The sequence below is a fragment of the Athene cunicularia genome (genome assembly GCF_003259725.1).
Source record: "Athene cunicularia isolate RWA chromosome 1 unlocalized genomic scaffold, athCun1 chr1_part1, whole genome shotgun sequence".
Classification (NCBI taxonomy): Eukaryota; Metazoa; Chordata; class Aves; order Strigiformes; family Strigidae; genus Athene; species Athene cunicularia.
In genome coordinates this window covers 19,590,200-19,612,994 of record NW_020799091.1, presented here as the reverse complement: position 1 = coordinate 19,612,994, position 22,795 = coordinate 19,590,200, and the positions used below count along the sequence as shown (strand labels likewise).

Below are 22,795 nucleotides of genomic sequence, written 5' to 3'. Positions count from 1 at the left end.
CGGCGGGGCCGGGCCGCCGGGCCGTCAGCACCAGCTGGTGCCCGGTGGGCGCCGCCTTCGATGCGAAGCAGCAGCAGCAGCAGCTGCGCGGCGGCGCGGCGGGCCCGGAGACGGTGAGCGGAGGGAGGGGAAGGGCCTGCGGCAGGCAGGAGGCGGCCCTGGCTGCCGGCAGCCTTGCGCTTGGCTTTTCTTGTGTGTAAATTTTTGTTGCAAAACTCTTAAATCCACGTGGCGGGGACAGCCGGGCGGTTACCGGAGTGTTGGGCGGTGACATTTTTGTAAGGGTTTGTTTTGGTTGTAATGAACCACAAAGCATGATGCCTTCTGGACACCCGAGTTTGAAAATTAAGGCCTTGTTTATTGAAACATTTGCTTAGGGACTCAGTAGAGACCGGACGTATATATATGTGCATTACTCCTTCCACTCCCTGCTCTTACCTGACAGGGTCTTTTTTAATTCGCCAGCGTCGTGCCAATGCAGTTGGCTGTGCCTCACAAATCAGACTGCTGACATCCTCTTGCCAGGGATATCGTTCTTGGCTTTCGGTTGCTTGTGCCAATAAAGCATTTCTTTGCTGGGTTAGTGACACTTGGGACCTTCCATTAACTTGTCTTTAGGATGAGTCAGATACGTTTGTTAATGAGAGCACTGGGAATCTAAACAAGTTCCTGGACAGCATGAGATGGGTATTTTCAATGGCACCGTGCTGTTTGTCTGCTAGCTCAGCTATTCCAGCCACAGTTCTCGAGGCTGGTGAAGCTGTTGGGGGCTCAGTGAGGGCAAATCTGACCTCTGATTATACTCCAGCATTTGTTTGGGAAACGTTTCTTCTGGCTCTGCTGCCTCTGTAAGCACACTGGTGTAAATCTTACTCCAGGAAATAATCCAGTTAAATACTGTGCATTTGCCTGGTCTAGGGATCAAGTTCTAGGTTTGCTTGGCCCGTGGAGAGGATGTAGAATTCTTTGGGAACAGAGATGCATGTTTCAGGCTTGCAAAGAGGCTGTGACAGGTAGGGTGTAAATGCTGAGGCCAAGCAAAGAGAATAATGCTGCAGTTGTGCAACCACACAGTTAAAAAACACAGAGACCTACACCAGGCTTCATTTTTTAATATTATAAAAATTTTTATGTCAAACTTGGTGTCGTATGGAAGAGGAGCTCCGTGGCTAATTGATCTATGAGATGATACCTCGTGTTCACAGAGGACTACAAGCAGAGGAGGAGCTCACTTGGAAGGGTGAATAGCGATGGAGGGCAGCAGGAAGGCCAGGAGCTTTCTGGGACATTGCAGGACACAGCCTCAGCTGGCTGAGGACTGGAGGGAAGGGGCAGTCTTGAGTCCCTTATACAGCAAGCGTTAGGGAAGGGTCGTGTGGTACATGTATACCTATGTTTGTGTGCATGTGTTTATATACCCTTGTAAATATATAAAAATGTCTTTTGCAATGTTCATTTCAGTCCAGTTCCTGTTTCCAAATAATAAATTACAACATGGCAAGTGTGAGAAAACTTTCTGTTTTAGGGTGGCCAGCTTATAGTAAGAGCACTACGGAACAAAAAAGGCAGTTTTTGCAACAGTGACAGAAAGACAATAGGAAATAGCAACTCGGAATGTCCCATATAATTACTTTAGAGTATGCTTTTGTTTCAGAATATATACTTTCAGAGATAAGCTGTCAATCTGCAGCTTTTTATTTGATTGAATAACTTGGAAGCTTTATGCAAACCTTCAACTGACTGCTATAATAAAGAGTTTGGAGAACGTGCATTTTAAAGTGTCTGGCCTGCGGATTTTCAAATCCAGCTAGTGATTTTTAGATCCTGAGGTTAAATTTGAGAAGGGATGGATGTTGTGTGAAAACATGTACCTTGTACTGGTAGTTAGGAGGTAAGGAGATGATCATGTTGTAGTTAAGCAGTTGCAGAGGGAGTGTACTGCTTGCAGAGATGCTGTTTTATCTTAAATGAAATGTTTTTACTTTAGGCTTGTATTGTGCAACTTCTGTAGCAGGTAGCGATAGCAATTTTGTTCGATCTGCAGTAGAACCTTTTTCATTCTCTTCAACAAATGCGGAACATAACTGTTGTCTGTGTCTACCCTGCCCATCAGTATGTTTACCCTGCTCTGTTTGACAGGGCTAGACTTGGTAAGAACTTCAGGAATAAAACTGTTCATGCCATAAAATTTTTGAGTTGTTCGTGATCATTCCTTTGAGATCTGGTTCCAGTATTGGGGGCTTATTTAATGAGCCTGAGACAGCTGTCCTATTGTCTGCAATCTGTTCATATCTAGAGCTGCTGGCTAATTTATCTGCTGTTTTGACAGTCCTGCTTAGTCCTGACATTCCTTGATAAGTCTTTTTTTGCATCAGAGGGATAATTTTTCCCATTTCAGAATGTAAATGAACTTCCTATGATTTATCTGGTGCCCATGCTTTGGAAGCAAGATAAAAAATGCTTTGAGAAAAGGATGATATAGGAGGTATGGGGTGGGAGAGGAGAGTTTGTGGGGATTTGGTACTGAACTCTTAAGGTTTGCTGAGAACAGTCCTGGCTTAAAGAAACTCAGTGAGGTTTTGCTCTGGGAAATAAAGATGTTATGTGGTATGTCTTTGATTTTGTGACTATTATATCTGCAAATATATTCGTGTGGGAATGTTTTAGTGAAGTGTCACAATGTGCTAGCTAGGGTCATTTTGGTAAAATTTCGTGGTGATAATTTCATTCTGAAACAAAGGGACAGAAGTCGAGAAGGGTAATGGTGATGTGTTTTCACTGTGTTGTGCACTGCAGGGTCTGTTTGGTGTTCCAGAGCTGAACTGTCCAGAAGGATTTCAAGAAGCACAGAACAGAGCATTGCAAGAATCAGAACAGCTAGTCCAGAAAGCATGTTCAACACCACCAGGGCCAGAGACCGTAATGATCTTTGATCAGCTTTCAGATGGCTTGTGCAGAGTAGCTGACTTGGTAAGTTACTTTTTTAATTATTACTTGAACTGATTTCTTTTAAACTGACTGACTTAAAAAGCTTGCACCGTGTTTTTCCTTTTTATGATTTTCTACACTGCAGTAAATAGCAGACCAGCTCTGTGAAATTTTGTGTTGACAGAAAATTAAATTGATTGAAAATTAATTATAAAGGCTTTTACGAAATTATAGGTAACTACAAATCCTGTCAAAGTGACCAGTTAATTTTGACAGGTGTAAAAATACTATAAAGGCCACAACAAGAAAAGTAACAGTGAAATTAGAATTGTATTCCTGCTGTAATATAAATACATAAGCTTTCCAGTGTCACATTATGGAAAACAGGGGGTTGGTCTCAAAGCAGGGGTTGTAATACACATGTTTTTAAGTTTAAGTTTTTAAGAATTGCAGATTAAATGCAACAGTGAAAATAAACAGTATTGCCTTTTATTAATACAAGAAAAAATGCAAGTATTTCCTAGATTGTAGTTTCTGTGGTCCACGGAATTAGAGTACTTGGTCTGATATTCTGTATCACATAATATTAAGTTTAATGGAGAACTTTGTATTGTGCACTGGAAACTCTTTCCCCAAAGTACATCTTTTATCAAAGCATCACTCTGTTTGAAGGAAGCAGACCCTTTATACTGAAATCGGTTCTTAATAAATAGGTCACTGAATTTTTTGACTTTGGGTTTCACATTCTAGTTTCTCTGTGTGTTTTCAGTTCCCAAATCTTGTTTCTTAATCTTTTCTAGATTCAAGACATCGTTTGTGCCAGGGACTTTTTTTTCTGAAAGTACTTAACATGCCCTCTTGAGTCACTGATTCTCCTTTTGTCTCTTATATTTTACATAGACTATGACTAATTCCTCTTAATCAATCAATATCTAACTAAAACACTAATGTCAGAATTCAGTAGTCATAGTTTCGTTTCACTTTGCTGAGTTAAAATTGCCTCCTAGGTATATTTTCAGGTTTCTGTGTTCAAAGAAAGATGCAGAGCTTGCAGAGCTCTGTCTGTAAGCAATTTAATGGTTGTTATCTGTTGGCAGGAATTTTAAGATCTGTGATTCAGCACCTATCTTGTCAATATTATACAGGATTTTAAACAGGGATTCTAAGAAGTAAATATCTTAAGTATATAACATTTAGTTAATTAGTTTATTAAAATAGTGTGACCAGCAGAAATAGGGAGGTGATAGTCCCCCTGTGTTCTGAACTGGTGAGGCCACACCTTGAGTATTGCGTCCAGTTTTGGGCACCTCAATATGAGAGAGATCTCGAGGTGCTGGAGTGAGTGCAGAGGAGGGCAACGAAGCTGGTGAAGGGCCTGGAGAACAAATCCTGTGAGGAGAGATTGAGGGAGCTGGGACTGTTCAGTCTGAGGAAGAGAAGGCTGAGGGGAGACCTCATCACTCTCTACAGCTACCTGAAAGGACATTGTAGAGAGGTTGGTGCTGGTCTCTTCTCACAGGTAATGAGCGATAGAACAAGAGGGAATGGCTTTAAACTGCAACAGGGGAGGTTTAGACTGGACATTAGGAAAAAAATTTTTCACAGAAAGAGTGGCCAGAGAGTGGAATAGGCTGCCCAGGGAGGTGGTGGAGTCCCCATCCCTGGGTGTGTTTAAGGGTTGTTTGGATGAGATGCCGGGGGATATGGTGTAGGGGAGAACATTGTAGAGCAGGGCTCGTGGTAGGACTCGATGATCCCAAGGGTCTTTTCCAACCTGAATGATTCTGTGATTGTGTTTTCAATCAAATGGCAGTCATGCTGTTGAACAAAGTTAAGCTTGTTTCATGTACTTTCTGTAAAATCATGCTGAATGTCTTCAATGTATTCCTAATTTTTAATTAAATGTATTCCTAATCTTTAATTCTTTATCATTTTAATGCCAGAACTTCCCTGAATTCATGCTGGCAGTCATGGAAGGACCTAGCTCCCCAGCCCCCTTTTCATATCCCTCTAGCCTTCTGAACTCTTTTAAGTATTTGGAGACTTACTAAGAATCAGTAATAATAAAAGCCCTGTTCTGAATCCAGAATAACTTTGGGGTTTTCTCTTTAAAGATATTTCTTCCTAGTAGGTAATGATGTCAAAGCATAACTTGATGGTGTGTACACAAGAGTAAAAGAGTTTGAAATCAAAGCCTCTATGCACATTTGGTGGTGTGCTTTCTTCTTAACTGTGAACTTTATTTTAAAAAATATTTTATAGCATTTAAATACGTTGGAGTATCTCTGTGTTGTAAGGACTCCAAGATACACACCATACTAAAAATGTTTTCAAGAATTATATGGATTAAAGGTATTTCTTAGAGACTCCTTCACAGTCTGATTTAATAGTTGTCAGCAGTTTTCCAGTAAGCTTTATTTTTTAGAAAAAAAACCCAAATTCTGCAGATAGGTTGCACAGAACTGTAGAAGTAAATGTTAATGTAAATGGAACTAGTTGAGTGCAACTTTGTTTATAATTCAAGGTTTTACTTGTCTTTTTGCCTCACTCTTTTCTTCTTCTATCTCAGGCTGATTTTGTGAAAATTGCCCATCCTGACTTTGCATTCAGAGAGGCTGCTGAAGAAGCTTGCAGGAACATTGGTACTATGGTAGAGAAGTATGTTTTCTTCTTTTTTATTATTTTTCTTTTTTATTTCCATATGCATCTGTATGATCATCTATGAAAACAGCAATCAACAAAAAAATATGTATGAAAGATTTGCATGTGAGAACAAAGTGTCACTGTTGCTGTGACAAATATTTAGGGATTTAGTGTTGTTACAATATCTCATGAAAGATATTATAGTTTCAATTTATGTTCTGAACAGTTTGTAAGTTATCAACTAACTGACTTCATGTCACTGAAACCCATCAAAGATTCAGAGCTACATTTTTTTAGGACTTGTGACAGTTAACTAGCTGCTGTGAAGCATATGTACAAAATGCTAATTTGTTTTTAAGATTTCAGCTGTTATATTGTGCAACACTTTCTTGTGGTTTGCTGACCCCTTAAATTCCAGCCAGTGAGTGAAGTATGTGGAAGAGGAAGGCATAGTCTCCTGTTAAAAGGATTATTTGAGTATGTGTCTGTCTAAGTCTGTGATACATGCCTGGTCTACCCTGTCATGCTTGTGCTTTATTTAAAACCCCATTTCATGTACAAGTCCTGAAAGACTTCTGTTTCTGAGGTTTGGGTCTTCTTCAGGTCCTGGGGTTTTTGATTTTGTTTGGCTTTTTTTGTTAATATTTTAGAACCTAAATCCTGAAAGTTACTTCTGTGGCCCTTGACTACAGTGAATTGATTTGCTTCTCTTCTGGTTTGGTTGCTGAAAAGGTGGAAAGGGGTAATCTTTCCAAATAGTGTCCTTTCAGTCTCTTCACTTCCTGTTGCATTTGGGAGTACCCTTCTTAAGTGAAGGCTTTACCAAGCAGTACTGTGAAGGTGACCCAGAGTCTGCTGCTTCCCTCAGGGTTCCTAATAACAGTGGAGGCAGTGATAGGTTGACAAGGTGTCCCACAGTAAGTTGCAGAGGCAGAGTGAAGGCTTTTGTACTTGGAGGAGGACAGCAGTGCATCAGTTTGTTTAGTAAGCCTTGTGACTAAGATGGCTGGCTAAAAAGAGAATTTTAAGATTAAATTCAGCAGAAACTGTTGCTTTGGTCTTGCCAGTGTTTGGAAACGTTTCACTTGAAACTGGGTATTTCAAGACTTAGATTGAGCACACCATATATAACAATATGACTTTAATATCTGAATTACTGCTTCAGATTTAAAATTTGTAGAGAGAAGAAAGTATTCACAGATTAACCGGAGACGTTCATAAACTGTTGTAAATGCTCAAAACTGGCTATTGTTGAATGTTTGCTTTCATGGGCAAAACGTATTTCTCAGGAACTACTAACAGTACATACCTGCTTTTAGCCACTCTTTGATAGGTGCTGGGCTTCTTCTTTAGCACCTTCTGTACAGAGCCTTTTCTGAAGTACAGGCATGATGCAATGTTGTGTTTTGTGTCTGAATTGGGTATTGGTAATTATTAAGTCATTTTACAAATGGGGCTGCAGAGGCTTCCTGCACCTCAGCTGATTTAAGAAGTTAGTGTGCGTGACAGACTAGGGGCTGCTGCCCACTGCAACTATGCTGATGTATATGCGTGTTTTATTCCCCACTGTGATTCCCACCCAGTAATCCAGGTTGACATACGTGCTTGTAGTTATGCCAAAAAACCTGATGGACATAGTATTTACTGGCAGAGGGACAGTGATGAGTGTCTGGAAATGTTCTGGGGGTATTAAGATCTTAGTCTACTTCAGTGGCAACCAGCAGCACATTTATCTGATGGCAAACTTGAACACAGATTTTCCTTTAATAGAGTCCTTTCAAAATAAGGATTAGAAAACAATTTTCCTACCTGTATGCTCTCCCCGTGATTATCTTTGTGAATAAAAAATAAGCTGTCAGTCTTAGACTTGCTTGTATTTGCCACAAAATGCCATCCAGAAGTATTTTTCTATTGGATACACAAGACCTGTTTCCATGCTAGTTTGTCTGCATATCTTTTGTATACAGATTTTTTAGTTTAGAAGTGTGGTTGTGAAATTATTTTGAAAATACAGTCCTTGGGTTTTGATGTTGCTCCATTGAGTACTAAGCTCTGCCTTTGAGTAATACCAAGAGACTGAAATATTAGTGTTTGTTGCTAATAGGGGATTCTTTTACTCTGTATCTTTCCAGATTAAACACAGATGTTGAACTGTGTCAGAGTTTGAGACGTCTGCTAGCTGATGAAATTGTTATGCGTTCCCTAGATCCAGAAACCAGGTACTTACTAATATTTGTAGATTTAGATTTTTATGTAGTATATATCATTCCTTATTGTGCTTATGTTTTGTGTTTTGTTAAATAATACAACTGGAAAACACATACCAGATCTATGTTAATAATTTATTAGTCACTACTAAGATAACTGCACAGGAGTTAGGAAGTTTGTAGTTGTATAGTGTTGGAGGATGTCTCTGTGACTGTAGAGCACCAGATATATTTAAGCTGAATAATTGAGATCTGCAAAAACAAAAAAATGAGAATGTAAGCTTTTCTTCAGTAATACCATTTTGATTAAAATGAGGTGCTGTACTGTGTATATATCAGTGTTTTTAGCAATAAAAGTAGGGAACAGACTATAACGACTTCAGTTTATAGAAATACGTATCTTTCAAAATCAGATTATCAGTATATTTATGTAAATCTTACTCTGTCATTGCTGTAAAATGTTTTATTAGCTGCTTATTCAGTTGTAGTTTTTAATTGTTTGTTTGCTGACATATTTAGACAAGTTTAATGGTTGAGTAAGTTACTTCCTCCTTTCTTCTTTCCCCACAGTCAGGGATGTTAGATTTGAAGAGGTCTTTTTCTGATCTGTTAATATAAATGAAGTGTCAAAATGGTAATTTCCACAAATTGGTTAAACATCTAAACTTATGTAGTAGAATTATTTTGAAGGATATTTTCAATGCAGATGACTAAAATAACTGCAAAGAAAAAATCCTGTTCCCCTGAGTAAACTATTAAGGACCTAAACTGTAGGAAGTCTGTGTCCGTAATAACAATACTCATATAACTGTGTATTCTGTGTAAAAGGCATGAAATCTAAATAACTACTAAGGGGAAAATCTATTAAGAAATTATGCTTACTATCAAATGAGGCTGTTTTAACAGGGGTTTACTGTATTTTTAGGCGAGTGGCAGAACTTTTTATGTTTGATTTTGAGATCAGTGGCATTCATTTGGATGAAGAAAAGGTAATTTTTGGCTACAATATATAAACAGAAATTTGCCTGACTATGAAAGACCAGATAATGAAACGTGTAGAACATGAATCACGTGATTCTGGGCCAGTTTGTCCTCCAAGATTCCTACTGTCCTCTGTGGAATTTTGTCTTCTGAGAAGTGATTAATTTTGTCTATTTAAAATCACTTCTAAAGTGTGTTTTTTAATGTTGTAGATGTTAGTTGGCTGTTCTTCCCAGTTTGACTCTTACTTTGTCTGTTCTGAAGAGTTACAAGCAAGATGTGGGAGCCTGCTTTCTTTGATTGGTGTTTGCATCAGATATTTAAAATAGCTGCTTAGCTGTCTGAACAACCTGTTTACAGAGGGGGAAAAGCAGCACCCTGTGCACTGTGATGACATGTTAATCAAGTAGAGCATTCTAGAAGGGATCAGATGTGTGTCCAGGCTCTCTTTTAGTGCTCACATAACCAGAAATTGTAAATCTTGTTCAAAATTGAATGTCTGGGCATGGTCTGATTACCTCTGGTGGAGATTTTACATGCTTTTGCAGTAGTTAGTGTTGGATTTGCCAAATCCATCAACTTTCACTATGCTTTGTGGTATGGATGCTTTGTTGGATGTCTGTTCATAGCTCATGTCCCTGTATAAAGTTAATACCTTGTTTATCTGAGTCATCCCCTCCACCTCAAAAGATCTGTACAAAGGCTCTTTTATGAAGTTAGTTGGAAAATCATGGTTGTGATGGTGGTTTGTGACCTGGAAAATGCTTCTAGAATATATTTTTAGAATTACTTTGTACAAAGAACAGCTCTGAAACTTGGACTCAGGATTTTATTTCTAAGTTGACTGTTGGCTCTACGCTGCTTCATCCCCTTTCAGTTACAATTTCATTTGTCCCTTATTTTTGCACATTTTCCTCTTCCTCCCCTTCCTGTTCCACTTTTCTTCTGTTGCTTGATGCTCAGTGTTTCTTTTCAATTCTCATTTCAGACTTTAGAAATTCTTCACTGTTGTAAGTTGAGATTTACTTCTGGTATAAAGAATTTCTGCTTTTAAAAATAAAACTCAGAAGATGTATTCTAGAGTAAGGGTGGAATGGGAGGACAGAGCAACAGGTTCTGTCATTCTTTGGACTTTACAAGTGTGTTGTATGCACACCCTCAGGCTTTTCTTTTGATCTGTGAACCCACCCACAGACAACAGAGAGCATACTCTACTAACATGAGCAAGTTCACTGAAGCAAATTTTACAGTAAGGTTAAATGTGTGAAATACTGTAATGATGGTGATAAAACCCTAAATCACAAACTCCTCAGGGAAAGGTTGAAATACCATGAGTGCTTTACATTCTCCAGAAAATAGTGCAATAGAAACAGTAACAAGCAAACTAATTCTGTATCTATTTCAGGATGCTAGTAGGATTTATCTGTCTCAGTGATGCTTCTTTTTTTCTCCTCTGTTTTACATAGCAATCATATTAGGCATAGTTTTATAAATGCTTTCAAAGCAGGTAGAAACATTTATGTAAATTCTATTTAAATGCCACTGCACATTTTTTTACTGCAGAAACAGACATTTTCTTTTGAATTTCAGTCCTTTATGAAATAATAGATCTGTACTTGTTGACTTCAGCCCTACATTAGGATTTTGTTGATGCTCTATGTCTAATCTTAAATGTTGTATTTTCTGCTTCATTTCTGGAAAAGTCTTTTAAGGTTTTAGAAACTTTGAGTTCTTCTTATACAGTGTCTGATGACATTATGTATTTTGTACTTTATTTTTCTTATAGCGTAAAAAGGCAGTCAACCTCAACGTCAGAATATTGGATTTATGTAATGAATTTCTGTCAGGAACTCACCTTCCCAACAAGATTGACAAACATGTTTTGCCAGAGCATATTCGGTATAATTTTACAGCTGAAGGCAATTACTTACAAGTTGCTGGTCTGCATGCTGATTGTCCCGATGATCTGGTGCGTATTCCCTGAGTTTGCTTGGCATACACTATGACAAAAGTGCCTATCAATTATTTTACGTGTTATTGAGGCAAATGCATATGGTTTATGATTATGATGTTATGACTAGCAAGGAAGAACTGTTTTAGAACATCATAATTGATGGCAGCTAGTGGCTGTGAAATAATGGTGAAGATCTTGAATGGGTTGAGGAAAAAGAGGAGCAGAATGTAGACCCTGGATTTATGGCAAGCAGACGAGCTTATTCAGTACACTGTGAGGTGGGATCCCATGGGACACAGCTCTAAAGGGTAAAGGAGCTCAGGAAAGCTGACAGTTCTTTAAAGGAAGCATCCTTCAAGGACATGAGGATAATAAGATATTCAGTATCAGTGCATCCCGATCCTTAGAAGGCCAAGCAGATGTATCAGGAATCAGGCCTGGCAAGCAAGGAACTCATGACAAAACTTCATTTCCAAAAGGTAGCAGAGGTGGAAGCAAGTACAGGGTACAAGGGAGGAGTTTAGAAATATTGCCTGTATGTGTGAGGATGATGTCAGGAAGGCCAGAGCTCTACTGCAGTTGAGATTTGCAAGGGTCATCAAAGGCAACAAGAAGAGCAAACACTGCTGCATTAGTACTGAAAGGCTACACAAGGAAAAGGTGGGCTCAGTGCTGAGTAAGTTGGGTGATTTAGTGTCAGCAGACATGGATAAGGCTGAGATGCTGGTCGCTTTTTTTTGCCTCGGTGATCACCAGTGAATTCTGGCCCACTGTGCTTAGTGAAGGGGTTCAAAGGGACAAACAACCAGGTGAGGAACCAGTTTGGGATTACTTCAGAAAACTCAGCCTGTACAAGTCGTTGGGACCAGATGGACTGCATCCAGAGGTCCAGGGAGACCTGGCTATTGTCCCTGAAAGGCTTGCCATCTTTGGTAGGCTGTGAAGATCAGGGAAAAGAACCCCAGTGGCTAGTGGAAATAATATGTTCCACACACCTTCAGGAAGGCCCAAAGTCTGCAAATTGGGAAACTACAAGCAATTTAGCTTTACTTTGATCCCTGTGAAGGTTATGGAGCAATTCAAGTTAGGAGACTACAGTCTGGATTGATGGAGAACCATATGGGTAAAAAACCCTGATTTCAGTATGGGACTTAGTAGTGATTGAAGTGCTGTCCTCTACTGGAAGGCTGGTAATGAAATAGTGTTGTAGGGAACTGTTCTGGAATGTTTCTTGTTTGGTATCTTTATCAATGACATAGAGAAAGTGACAGCATCCTTGCCTATTAGATTTGCAGGTGATAGCAAATTGGAAGGAACAGTGATACACTGAAGGACAGGGCTGACACTGAGTGGCCTAGAGGGAGTGGTCCAGTGGGAACCTTATGTAATTCAAGAACGACAAATGTGAAGTCCTGCATCTGGAAAGGGAAAATTCCTGGCAATAGTAGAGGCTGGGACTGCCTGGCTGGCTCTGATCTGTTGAAAAGGCCCAGAGAGTTGATGAGCAACAAGTTGAACATGAGCCAGCAGTGACCCCTGGCAGAAAAGAACACCAACAGCATCCTGCACTGCATAAACAGGGCCACAGCCAGAGACTGAGGGAAGAAATTATAACTTTTTGTCACTCTTCAGGAGTGACTTCAGCGAAGGCTGCCAAGATGGCCAGGAACTGGAGTGCTTCCTGTGAGGAGAGGCTGAGGGATCTGGGCTTTTTCACCCTGCAGCAGAAGTGGCTTTGGGGGGACCCTGACAAACAGCCTGCCAGTATCTACAAGGATATCATGGAGAAGATAGAGCCAGTCTTTTCAGAGTGGTGCGTGACAGGACAAGTGGCAACAGGCACAAGTTGAAGTAAGCAATGCTAGTTGGAGAAGTTTTTCCTGATGACAGTACTCGAAAGGTGAAATAGAGAGGTAGGTCATACTGTCTTTCCTATCTGTGCAGGTTTCAATGCCTGGCTGGAAAAAGCTTTGTGCAACTTGGTCTTACCTCATAGCTGACCCTCTTTGTGCAGGAGGTTAGATTAGAGACCTCCTGAGGTTTCATCTAACCTGAATTATCCTGAATATTACTATTTTAATTATTTCTAGTGATGCTCTTCTAAAAATTCCTTTAGCGATTGTTTATAAATTGAAAATTAATTTAGACTCTTTGAAATGTGACAGTGGTTCCTCAGTCTTTTAGATATGACTGCAGGATCAGGAGTGTAATACAAGTGTACTGTTTTCACTTTCTATATAGTTAAATAATCGAGGTGACTTTGAAATCTTGTTTATCATGAAAAAGAGAAAAGCTTATTGTGGTAGAACCCAAGCTGTAATATTTATTTTCTGTAAGAAATTAAAAATTAATTAAATTATGGCACTGATAGGATGTAAATAAAGGAATAATACTCACTGCATGTCATTTATAAACTCTTGTCCTCAAAATAGTGTGATCTGTAGAATTGCTACTGAAGCTATGAGTAATATATCAATTAAAGAATATCGTTCTCGGAGTCACAGCTTTGGAGAGGCTTATTGGAAATCATATAATTTAGGTTGGAAGGGGGAGCTTGTCAGTTTGAGGCTGATACTGTTCAGAGCAGGATCAAGTAGGTCAGGTTTCTCAGTAACATGTTCAGTTGAGTTTTGAACACTTTCCAAGGAAGTACATTTCATTACTTCTTTGAACAGTCTGTTTGACCACCCTCATTGTTGTTTGTTTGTTTTTTTCTTGATATCAAATTGGAATTTTCATCTTCTAGCTTGCTTCCATTATGTCTCCTCCTCTTGCTCTGCACCTCCAAGAACAGTCTGGCTGCATGTCCTCTATGCCCTAGCGCTAAGTTAGGCCGGACAAACCAAGCTCTTTCAGACTCTGTTCTGTGTTGTGTGCTCCAAACATCATCTTGACCCTACGCTGGACCCACTCCAGTATGCCAGTGTCTTACCTGTACTGCGGAACTCAAGTTTGGACATTGTACTTCAAATATAGTCTGGAGAGTACCAAGTAGAGGGAGGCAGTCACGTCTGTGGACCTGTGTAATCTTTCTAATAGAGCTCAGTATGCTGTTGATCTTTGCTGCAAAGATACACTGCTGAACCATGTTCAAGGAATGGGAATAATCTCGCTTATTTTATTTGCTTTTTAAAAAAATGAAAGCTTGGTAGAACACAACAGGTGCAATATGACTTGTGAATTATTATAGTCATATTTTTTATAAACACAGGACCTCTGTTGTTGATTATATTATGCAAGAGAATCTTATTTTAAATGAGGAGAAGCATAAGTTGTTGCTAGATTTCTTAAGCTTATTCTATACATACAAAATAAAGATTATCTTCAGTTGGTTTTTGAGTTTTTGAAACATAAAAAGCATTTTACTAAATTTTCTAAGGCTTGAGGTAATTTTTTTTTTTTTTTTTTTTTCAAGAAAACCCCCAAACCAGAAGTAGGAGAAAGACTGATTGTCTGTGGCAGATGGGCAGACTAATAGCTTGCTACTTCAAAAGAAATAAGGCTTTTCTCTTCCTCTTTTTTTTAATCTCCCCTGACCCTGTTTCTGGTTCTTGTCAGATCCTTCTATAAGATAGCTTAGTTGATGTGCAGAGAACAACTTGGCTTTTTTTCTGGGTTTATTTTCAGCAGTTTTACTGAGTTAAGACAGCCTGCAGAGTGGTCTGAGAAGCACAGATGTTGGCAGAAGGAGGAGGGCAGTGAGCAGAGAGGGGACTGTTGACAGGAGTAGAGAACAGGACCCTTTCTGGCAGTCTTGATGTGTTACGTTGTCTCATTGCATTTCCTCATTCCATCTTTAACGGATAAGAGAGCTGTAATTGTCAGGCAGTCATAATTACCATTGTTAAAAGACTTTAGGCCTTTTCCCAACAATATCAGTGAAATACAGCTGTAATGCCAGATCTTCAATGCATCACTTATTTCCCTTTAAATCTGTACTGTAGTAATGTGACCTTTTAATAATTTTTTTTTGTATTAGGTGCGAGAAGCTGCTTACAAGATTTTTCTTTACCCAAATGCTGAGCAGTTGAGCCGTTTAGAAGAATTGCTTGCTAGCCGAAACAGTCTGGCACAGCTGGTTGGGTATGACACCTTTTCCCACAGGGCTCTTCAGGGAACCATGGCCAGAAATCCAGGTATAAGGCATGTGTGGAAGGACATACTGAGAAATTCAATGCACTGTGTTAGGTATGAGATTAAAAGTTGTTAGTTTCTTTTGCTGAGTTTACACATATTCTTCTAGTGAAGTACCTTATTGCATTTACATTTTTGCTATATGCAATACTCATGCTTTCTGTAAATGGCAGTACTTATTGAGTAGGAGCTAGTGTTTTTTTTCAGAATCAGTGCTCACTCCATAGATGATGAAGTTGCCATTATCCCAGCATGTAACAAAGTAAATGCAGTACTAAATTCTCTTGAAATGATGGCACAGTGGTCAGTGGAGTAGTTTGTTGTTCTAAGGGAGTTTGTTTTGTGTGGAATGTTTTAATGTAAGCTTAACATCTTTTAAGGGAAGAAATTGCTTTCTTAATCCCCCCCCCCCCATTTTTAAGACAGTTTTTGGAGAAGCTTTCTGACCAGTTGTCTAAAAGGTATGTCTTTTTCACTAAGTTGTTTTTCTGACTGTACTCTTTCTTTCAAGAACAGAAGGGACTTGTGCCCTAAGTCAGTCAGTGTTGCTTATTATATGCTCTGATGAAACAAAAAGCAAGACTCTCTCAGACTTTTATGGGAGCTGTTGGTTTAGAATAAATGCTGTGTCTGATCAGAGAACATCCAGGACTGAATGTAGCAAGTGATGTGCCAAGAAATGCAGGCAACAGCAAACAAGACCAAGTTTAAGTGAAGAACACCTCTCCTGGTCTTCTCCGCATACTCACAACTCCATGTTTTACATCTATAAGTAAATTCCCCTGTTTGTCCTTCTTGCCTCCCTTATTTCCACACAGCACAAACCAGTTTTATCACTGTGTATAAATGGGGTGTATTGTAAGAAATAAAATGCTTTAAAGGCGTGCAACCAGAGTAAGAGGGACTTGATTTGAAGGTACCCAAATGACAGAAGCAGAATGGAAAAGTTCTTTTACTGTAGTATATGGGCCTGCCATTTTATAGAGAACTATCAATCTTAAATGATTGGCATTTTCTTAGTACAGAATATTATTGTATACTGTATTTTGTCGCTCAAAAATATTTCATTATTACTTTCATAATAAAAAATATTTTTCAGAACTCAAAAAGATTTTGAAATGATGACAAAGATGAAAATGAAGCTCAACCCCCAGAATTCAGTAAGACAAATTTTCATGTGTGTTTTTCTGGTTTGTTTCTTTTTAAAAAATACAGTATAAGCTAACCTTGTTCTTCAAGAAGAATTATCTTTAATCCAACATGTAGTGTAATTAAAGAAACTTTTTTGTCTTCTGGCTTCAAATTCTTTTTGACTGCTTAGCTATTTGTATTAAAACTAGGTGTTGAGTGTGAGATAATTCAAAACAAAGTCATATACACTTTTACCACTTTTTGTTATGGTTAAGTGACTCATTTGAAAAATAAAGGCTGTACTTTAGGTTAGATGCATGTCCAGTTTGCATACTGTATTGTATGTAGCCTAATTCTGTACATAGCTAGGTTTATCTTTTTATTTGAGTGTATTTCTTGATATCTGGTATGAAGTCCCATGATATATCTGAACAAGAAGAACCATCTTCAAGTAAACATTAAAAGTTTCAAGTTACGATACATGATGCTATATTTCTGATTGTTTTTAGCACTGAATGCTTCCCATTATGTTTTAAAGTTCTGTGGATGGTTGAAACTGCAAAAATACTCAAAGGAAACAAAACCTTTACTTTGGGTTCACTTGTTGTCCATTGTTGTAATTATAAGCTTGAATTCTCTTTCAGAAGCTGATGCCGTGGGATCACCCTTACTACAGTGGCGCCCTTCGTGCTGAGAGGTAAGCTCCTTATTTTCATGATTGTAATGTAAATGAGTGTCTTTATTTAATTTCTTGCAATAAGGATAAAGAAAATCCTCAATGTAAACAGGTTTTCCTTCTTTGAAGATGTACTTCAATATGAAAAAAAAGAAGTATTTGGTGGGGTAGTTGTTTGTAACATTTCTTAGTTACTGCTAGAATGTCTAGAAGTTTTTGGCTCCTCTGTTGTTTTATGGGGAAGTATTGGCCCTCTTTGAAGCTGTAAGAGGATGAAACTGTTTCAGAACAGCTAGAAAATCCTTATTCTTGTTTTGTTTTTAGCTCTTAGCAGAGCTGCAATAATTTAAAAAATAAACTTTGATCACCGAATACAATTCAATTTCTCTCATATTTTAACTGTATTGTACTTCTTACTGAACATAAAACTATCATCTTCTACAGACTTGAAATAGTGACTTCTTGAGTAGATCTTCACTGTTTATGAATAGAATTCATTCTCATCTCCCCTGCAGAGACTGGGAAATAAATCCTCTACACAGACTTAAATAGTGCTCAAGACCTCTGCACATAATAAGATGCCAGCTCTGAAAGATATGAGCTCTGCATGTTGCTTTTATTAGATCAGCAGCAGTGACCTTTTAGATTTGTGTTGGAAAAGATAATTTAAAGTTGTGCTTCTCTCATAAGAGAGGGAGGAAGAACCTTCACTGCAGATTTGTAAGTTTTTGTTTGTTAAATAAACTTAGATGGGATGTATCTGATCAAAGTAGCAGTTTACTCTGGAACAGAAAGCTATGGTAGTATAGACATGGCATGGGAGGATTGACCAGCAGTTGTCCTGGCTGTTCTGCTGCTTTCTTGTACTTTGTTACCGAGGCAGTAGTTTTATGAGCAGAAGCTCTAATACTGGCCTTGTCTTAAGCTACTGCATGCTCAGATGAGGGCTGAGCTATGTATGTGCAGCAGTGTTTGTGTCCAGAACTTGCTGTGCAGAAGAGGGAGAGGGATGTCCATCTGCTGGGTCCACTCCCGGCGGCCAATGCTGGAGCATGCAGCACTCTGCAGTGTATGTGTGGATTGCCTGTTTGTGGCATGGCCTGGGAGTGGCTGCTGTTGTTTCAAACTGGATAGGTAGCAGACACGCTTCTGTGAAAGTGGGAAGGAAGTAGTGGTTGTACTGGAGAAGTCCATCTCGCTCCAAATCCCATTTTAGCAGTGGTCAGAGCAGTCTGTGGAAGAGCACTGTTGTATTTGTTCAAGATACTATGTTATAGGTTACATATCTCCTTTACCATGACTGTATAGTATCTTCAAAGTAGCAAGAGTTACGTTCTGATACATAGTGCTTAACATTGTTGGTGTTGCAAAATTTATTGTCTGTATATCCTGTTTATTTTTGTATTTCCTATAGGGTCTGCTTTCCCTGTTTCTAGAATTAGTGTGTTGCATAAGGGTTAGAGCATTAGGTGTAGAAGGCTCTGTGTGTGTTTGTTTCTTCTGGAGGAGTGCCTTCTGATATGTCTTATTGTCCTTCTTAGATCATCTCATGGAGCTAACCATATTGTAATTAACTTGGTGATGATCACAGATTAGTCTGCTCATTTTGGTATTAGGAAGAAAAATATTTCCTTTCCTTGTGGGACTTTGTAAAAGACTGAATAAAGTTACTTTAAGAATTGCATGGTAGCTTTATGAAGGGAGAGCTGCAGGTAAAACAGACCAAGATATTGGCACTGTATCTTCGCTATTTTTGATTTATTCAGACACCAAGTCTGGCTGCTGAATCAGTGTGAAGAATCTCATGAACCTATGTAGAGCCTCCCTGATTACATTGCAGGATTGGGGCCCAATCTTCTACTCCCTCCATGTAGGGCAGGAGTATTTTTTTCTGATGGGGAAGGAAAAGTTTTCATCTCCACTGTGTTGAGCAGTGTTTTGCTAAAAGCCAAGGGCTTAGGTCTCTTACTGTCCTGTTTTCTGTATAGTGGTCTGTCTTTGGGAAGAGTTTTTGATCTGTCAGTGACTTAACAATGGTTTACATTCTTTCTGCCTGTATTGTAGGTATTTAACAGGGTACTGGTTACTGGGAAATCATTCCTGAAAAGTAAGACTTCTCCACTGCATAGTAGCAGTGGCTGTGCTTTATGACTGAAACTAGGCATGAGTCAGAGAGTATTCATACAAAAACCAGGGGACAGGAATATACCTAGTCATGTCAGTGCCCTAAACATGTTCTATTTGCCACTGTAAGTGTGAGTGCACTATCCTTTATCTTGTATTTGTACTGACCTCTGTCTGGCCACATCCTTTCTTGAATGCCGTATTTCATTTTATTTATAAGAGAAATTAATAATTTTGGTTTTACTTATTATATGCTATTTTATTTTGTGGTTTTGCTTTTCAAACAAGGTGTCTTTACCTGTCATGCATTTCTCCTGTTATTAGTATTCTTTATTTAGTAGGTTAATTATTTTGTTCTTCAAGGGTGTACCTTTTTTTTTAAGAAATTTGCTTTTAGCTTTACGTCTTACAGAAATACCATGGTCATATTTGTAATAGTGCTGTGCACAGCTTACATTTTTGTCCATTGTGTTTTGTGACTCAGTAGTACTTAGTGTGGTGGATTTCTGTATTGTTAGGAGTTTCTTTTTTTTCCTGCTTAGTTTTTGTTGGAACCTAGATATAAAGCAAGAGACTTAGCTTGATTAAGTAACTTAGCAGTGCTCTAGTATGTTACACATGCACCACTAAGAGGTGCAAGAAATACTAGATGTGACAGTGTCTGTCTATGTTGAAAAAGTTTTACTATTTCCTGTTTTGGTCTATTTGACCATATTTACAAACAGAAATGTTGTAAGGAAAAGTTAGGCAATGTGATCCTGCTGTGATTTTGTTACTTCTTTAGTTCTCCAGATTTTGACCAGCTACATAAATGTGTCTGATATGACACTGAGACTTATGATACATTTTTCATGTGTCTGTTTTACATCTGTATGTTGTATATTTTAATTGTATTGATGTATTTTATATGTAAATATATGTTTATGCTATATTAGAACAGGATTAAGGAAACAGATTCTTTGTTAGTTCTTCATAATTAATTTTAAGAGCTGGATGTTTCTTTCTGAATAATGTAGGATATTCACATGCGTTTGGACTATTGAAGTTTAATGACATTTGCCATCGTACCAGGTTGTCTCTATTTTCACTCTTCCCTTCTACTGTTGTTACTGACAGTTTCTGCTGTTTTGTAAGTTGAACAGCAGGAGGAGCTCCAGACTTAATTCACAGAGTACGTTTTTCTGTAAATTTAGCCACAATAATTTTGTTTGTCAGCTTTCACCAAGTCTTTTTCCCGGGAAACTTGATCCTACTTCAAAAGTGTAAGTCTCGCATTGATGGTAAGAGGATAGTCTACTTTTTTTTTTTTTTTTTTTTTTTTTTTTTTTTTTTTTAAATTATGTTAAGTAGCCTCTCTGGCTTAAACCCCCACTTACAACAACGTAATGTATAAGTGGCAGGGAAAATAGATGTCAGTATAAATGTACATTTAAGAGAAACTGGAGACAAAAGTCTGAAATTCATGGTAGTAATATCTTAAAAGAAGATAGAGTAATTAGGAGAACCTCAAGAATTTTGGCAGGCTAAGGGTAATAAAACAGTGAATGCTAGAACATGCTTCAGCTTCTAACAAGTAAGAAGATGTCTAATATGTATATCATAAAAATAATATTGTTGAGTTTTAGTGCAGGCAAGTACCATAGTATTAATTAAATCCCATTTCGTCTTAGTAAGTGCAGCTGCATTTATAAATAATTCTTAAGGCGCTGATCTTGCAAAGATGTAGTAGCCTTGCTGACATCTTCCAGGTCATAAAAAAACCCCAAATGCTGGAAGAGACCTTTTCAGGTCAACTATTTGCCTTGAAGGTGGGATTGACTGTGCTTAAGCCACTTCTGACAGAGGCACAGAACTGTTCTTGAGAAGTATCAGTGGTGAGCTTAGTGTATCTGCTCTTGACTCCTGTTTCCCTAATCTTTGGTGTGTACCAGGCTGGGCTGACTTCGTTGGCTATGATTCACTGTTGGGATTTTTGCCAGAATGTTAAAGATATTATTCAATTTGCAACTGGGATGTGCTTGGAGGATATTGTATTCTGTGCTTGTCTGTCTCTTTGGGACTGCAGAAATAAATAAGACTGGCCTTGAGGATGAACAAATCAATGCCAAAATAACCCAGTTTCCTGCTGTGTAGAAAAGAGAAACCACTACAGCAGCTGCACCTCGGGGTGACCAGCTAATCAGAAATTAGCAATAACTCATCTCCTTTCTTTTTGGTACTGTACATAGGCTGCTGCCTTTAGGGGAGACTGGGCAGCACCTTTTTTTTTTTTTTTTTTCAGAGGAATAGGGCCAATACCAAGGTACCTAAACATGTCTCTGTATGTTTCAGAAGTTGCTGAAAGCCACAACTAATGTTAAAGTTTGCAAGTTACTTGTAAACAAACTTCTTTATAGATACCTTTTGTTAAATTTTTGGTTTGTTAGTTTTATGAAAGAATGTTCTCTCTTGATAAACCATGTTGAAAAATAGCCCAAACTCTTTGTGGAATATGTGAGAAAAGTGTCACTGTTAAAATTGAAAGCTGAAGTGGAAGAATAGTGCAAAATTTGAAAAGAACCAGGAGATCTTTCAACCACAGTGCTCATAGAGAAGGAAAACTTTCTATAACTGTTTATAAGCAAGGGAAGGCACGGCTTCTATTAAATTAACTAATGTAGCTGCAAAAAAGTAAATTTAATTTACCAATCACTACGGTAGTGTACTAAGCTTTTTGGAGGAAAACCTGAAAGTTATGAAAAAGGTTTGTTGTGAAGCAGAATTCAAGCTTCAAGAATTATTTCTTGAACATTGTGGAAGGACAAAGAAATTGTTGTTGATTTGAAACCAAAGTCAAATCTAAAAGTTGTGCACAGTGTTGATACCAAACCAATATTCCAGATTACCCTCTGACCTCCTCCAATATATTCTATGAAGTACAATTAACAGAAAAAAAAAAAAGTGAGATACAGGCGCTAGTTTAGGTTGATGAGAGTATAAAGGCTTTCTATTATTATTATTATTATTATTATTATTATTATTATTATTATTATTATTATTATTTTTAAGAAATCCAGAGTCTTCTATAAATCATAGTTAAGAGTTTCCCTTCAGGTAAAGAATTAAATTTCATAGTCTGGCATGTAATGAAAATTGGAAGGGGTTTTCCTCGTCTTGATCTCTTTAAGTTAACCTGAGGGGTTCATCTCACTTTTATCTTCCACTAACAAGACTTTTTCAAGTTTCTTTGAAAGTTTTGACAGAATCTGTTTTATTAGAGGTAGTCAACTTAGTGTTCTGTATTTTCGTGGACGTCAACAAGATAATAATTTTTCTAAAAAAAAAAATAAATCAGAGCCTGCACTTAATAGCCACTTTTAAGAACTCTTGCCAAGCAGCTAATTTGCAATTGCTAAGAGTCTGAATGCTCATGTTCTGGAGAACAGTGACCCTTACTCAAATATCTCTAATGTCCAAGTAATAAAACCCATTCTTAAAAGAATAGATAAAAGTCATGCTACACAAAAGTCTTAGTTTCCTTCCAAATATACAGCTTAAATGAAAGTGATTTTAGAAGACTGCATTTTATTTAGACTCAGTGAAGTCACACCAGCTTAGAAATAATTATTTATAATCACATATTACATCTTTGTTCTTCACAGGGACACAGACTTTTTGTTTGAAGCCTGCTGTTCTTGAACAATAACCAAACCTCATTGTGTCAGTTAACTTCTTTTTAAAATTGTTTTTTAAATTGGTTTGGCTACATCACTTATTTTAAAAACAGTGCTGGGCTGCATACTGTAAAAGTAAGGTGCCTGGATTTTTTAGCATAGTTTATCCTTTAATATAAAGTGGGAGTTTACATCAAAGAAACTACTGTTTTCTTTGATATTTCTGCTTTCTTTAGGAGGGTACTGAGATTCCTCTGTGTAAAGTTTCTGAGCTCATATTCTGGCATAAAGTACATAAGAAAATTTTCATTCTTTCCTGGGATTTGTTACAAATGCTTTGGCATTTGAAATCAGATGTTTAAAA

General features: G+C 38.0%; 1 protein-coding gene across 1 annotated transcript in view; it reads left to right on the top strand.

Moving 5' to 3' along the window:
- Positions 1-5: 5 nt before the first annotated feature.
- Positions 6-22,795, top strand: part of MIPEP (mitochondrial intermediate peptidase) — a gene marked incomplete at its 5' end in the record, with an annotated part of 79,628 nt that continues 56,838 nt past the window's right edge. Inside the window, 10 exons of the mRNA XM_026858373.1 lie at positions 6-113; positions 2,797-2,970; positions 5,498-5,586; positions 7,704-7,790; positions 8,704-8,767; positions 10,546-10,728; positions 14,693-14,849; positions 15,233-15,308; positions 15,947-16,007; positions 16,623-16,675. Coding sequence (XP_026714174.1) covers positions 6-113; positions 2,797-2,970; positions 5,498-5,586; positions 7,704-7,790; positions 8,704-8,767; positions 10,546-10,728; positions 14,693-14,849; positions 15,233-15,308; positions 15,947-16,007; positions 16,623-16,675 — 1,052 coding nt within the window. The remainder of the gene's footprint in view (positions 114-2,796; positions 2,971-5,497; positions 5,587-7,703; positions 7,791-8,703; positions 8,768-10,545; positions 10,729-14,692; positions 14,850-15,232; positions 15,309-15,946; positions 16,008-16,622; positions 16,676-22,795) is intronic.